Below are 1959 nucleotides of genomic sequence, written 5' to 3'. Positions count from 1 at the left end.
TACACTGGGATTACTGTTTCAACGCGCGTGGGGTAAATGTGTGTGTGTGTGTGTGTGTGTGTGTGTGTGTGTGTGTGTGTGTGTGTGTGTGCGTGCGTGCGTGCATGCGTGCGTGCGTGTGGGTGTACCTGTATGCGTATGTGTATGTGCACGGCACGCGTCTGCATGTGCATTTCAGTGTGCATGTATGTGGGCGTGTAGATGTGTGCACCACTCGTTTTCTGCAAGCAAAAATGTTACATATATATACATATATATAGTATCTACTGGTTCATTAGAGTAATTTTACAAGGAATTGTAGACAGTTAGAGATACAGTTTACAGCGCCGTATTAAACAACTAATTTGCGATAATGAACACTAAATCTATTCTGTTTAATGATTTTCTGATTTCATTTCAATATCACGATGCTGAACGGACGGACGCCTTTTGCTGACCCACGAATATGCACTTGACTACTTTCAGGCAACGTTCTCTTGCGAGACGAGAAGGGACCCTTAATCGATAGGCTTGTGTTCATCGACTTTGAATATTGCAGTTACAATTACAGGTAAGGCGTGGGACGCGCTCTCGAGCGCGTGCGTTAGCTCCGGTGACCTCCCTGCACCGTTGCCGGCCACCGAGTTTTATTTCCAGAATGCAAATTTCCCTCGAGCGAGGCAGCACGTCTTTTCCGTTGCCATAGCTACTGGTTGCCATAGCTACTGGTTGCCCTAGCGACTGGTTGCCATAGCTACGGGTTTCCATTAGGAATTGCGTAGCACACGTTGTTGCGAGTCTCCCGTACTTAAGGTCAGGGGTCGGTCAACGTCAACTTTGTCCGGAGGAACGAGCGCCGCGGGACCTCCCTGGAGAAGGAAGCTGGGAGGAATCGTCCTCCGGAGTGACTCCGCTTCAATGCCGGACGCATCTCGAGGAAGACCGGGAATCCTCTCCTCAGAGCGATCGCCGCAGGAAGGCATCTCTTCTAGATGCTTACTTTCTCCCCTTCAGTCCCTCCGTTGTCACCGGCCGCGCCGCGGCGAAAGTGGATTCGAACGATTGCAGGATTACAGCGCGGCTGCAGAACGACCTTCGATGATGACGATGACGATCAACATCCGCAGCCCAGCAGACGATCCAGCTCGAGGAATACCGGCGGACGACTCGACATCGTCGTTAGCGTGCTGATCGCAGTTGCTTAGCGCGCTCCTGCTGCTACATCTTCCTCACACGCGTTCTCATCTCTGTCTCTCTCTCTCTCTGTGATTCTCTCATAGGGGTTTCGACCTGGCAAACCACTTCTGCGAGTGGCGCTACGACTACAAGGTGACGACCGCTCCCTTCTACAAGGTCTACATGGAGAGATACCCGAGTCGCAAGCAGCAGGTCAGTGTTGCGGGGGTCAGGTGGATGGGGTCAGGAGTCAGGTGGATGGGTTCAGGGTTAGGTGGATGGGGTCAGGGGTTAGGTGGATGGCGTTGGAGAGGAATCACAAACAGTAGTTCAGTGTCGCAGTTATAATTAGAGGTCAGAGGGAGGGGTTCAGGGGTTCAGGGCTAGGGTAGGAATCACACGCAGCAGTTCAGTTTGGAGGTCAGAGGAAGGGGTCAGGGTTGGAGTTGGGGGATGAATTGCAAGCAGCAGCTTAGTGTCACAGGTAGGGGTGAGAGGGAAGAGTCAGAGGTCAGGTGGATGGGTTCAGGGCTGAGGGGTAGAATCACAAGCAATGGTTCAGTGTTGCAGTTACAGGTCAGAGGGAGGTGTCAAGGGTTGGAGGTCTCCCTCTCTCTCTCTCTCTCTCTCTCCTCTCTCTCTCTCACCTGTGTCTCTCTCTCTCTCTCCTCTCTCTCTCTCCTCTCTCTCTCTCTCTCTCTCTCTCTCTCTCTCTCTCTCTCTTACTTCTCTCTCTCTCTCTCTCAATTCTCTCTCTCACGTATGTCTCTCTCTCTCTCACTTCTCTCTCTCACTTCTCTCTCT

At 52.0% G+C, this 1959-nt stretch overlaps 1 protein-coding gene across 1 annotated transcript in view; it reads left to right on the top strand.

Moving 5' to 3' along the window:
- Nucleotides 1-1959, top strand: part of LOC106813879 (choline/ethanolamine kinase-like) — a gene marked incomplete at its 5' end in the record, with an annotated part of 11315 nt that overhangs the window by 7459 nt on the left and 1897 nt on the right. Inside the window, 2 exons of the mRNA XM_014818125.1 lie at nucleotides 466-550; nucleotides 1260-1368. Of these exons, the coding sequence (XP_014673611.1) occupies nucleotides 466-550; nucleotides 1260-1368 (194 nt within the window). The remainder of the gene's footprint in view (nucleotides 1-465; nucleotides 551-1259; nucleotides 1369-1959) is intronic.

Source organism: Priapulus caudatus, unplaced genomic scaffold (genome assembly GCF_000485595.1).
Source record: "Priapulus caudatus unplaced genomic scaffold, Priapulus_caudatus-5.0.1 Scaffold838, whole genome shotgun sequence".
Taxonomy (NCBI): domain Eukaryota; kingdom Metazoa; phylum Priapulida; class Priapulimorpha; order Priapulimorphida; family Priapulidae; genus Priapulus; species Priapulus caudatus.
Note: the sequence above shows the minus strand (reverse complement) of the source record. Positions and strands in the feature narration are given on the sequence as shown.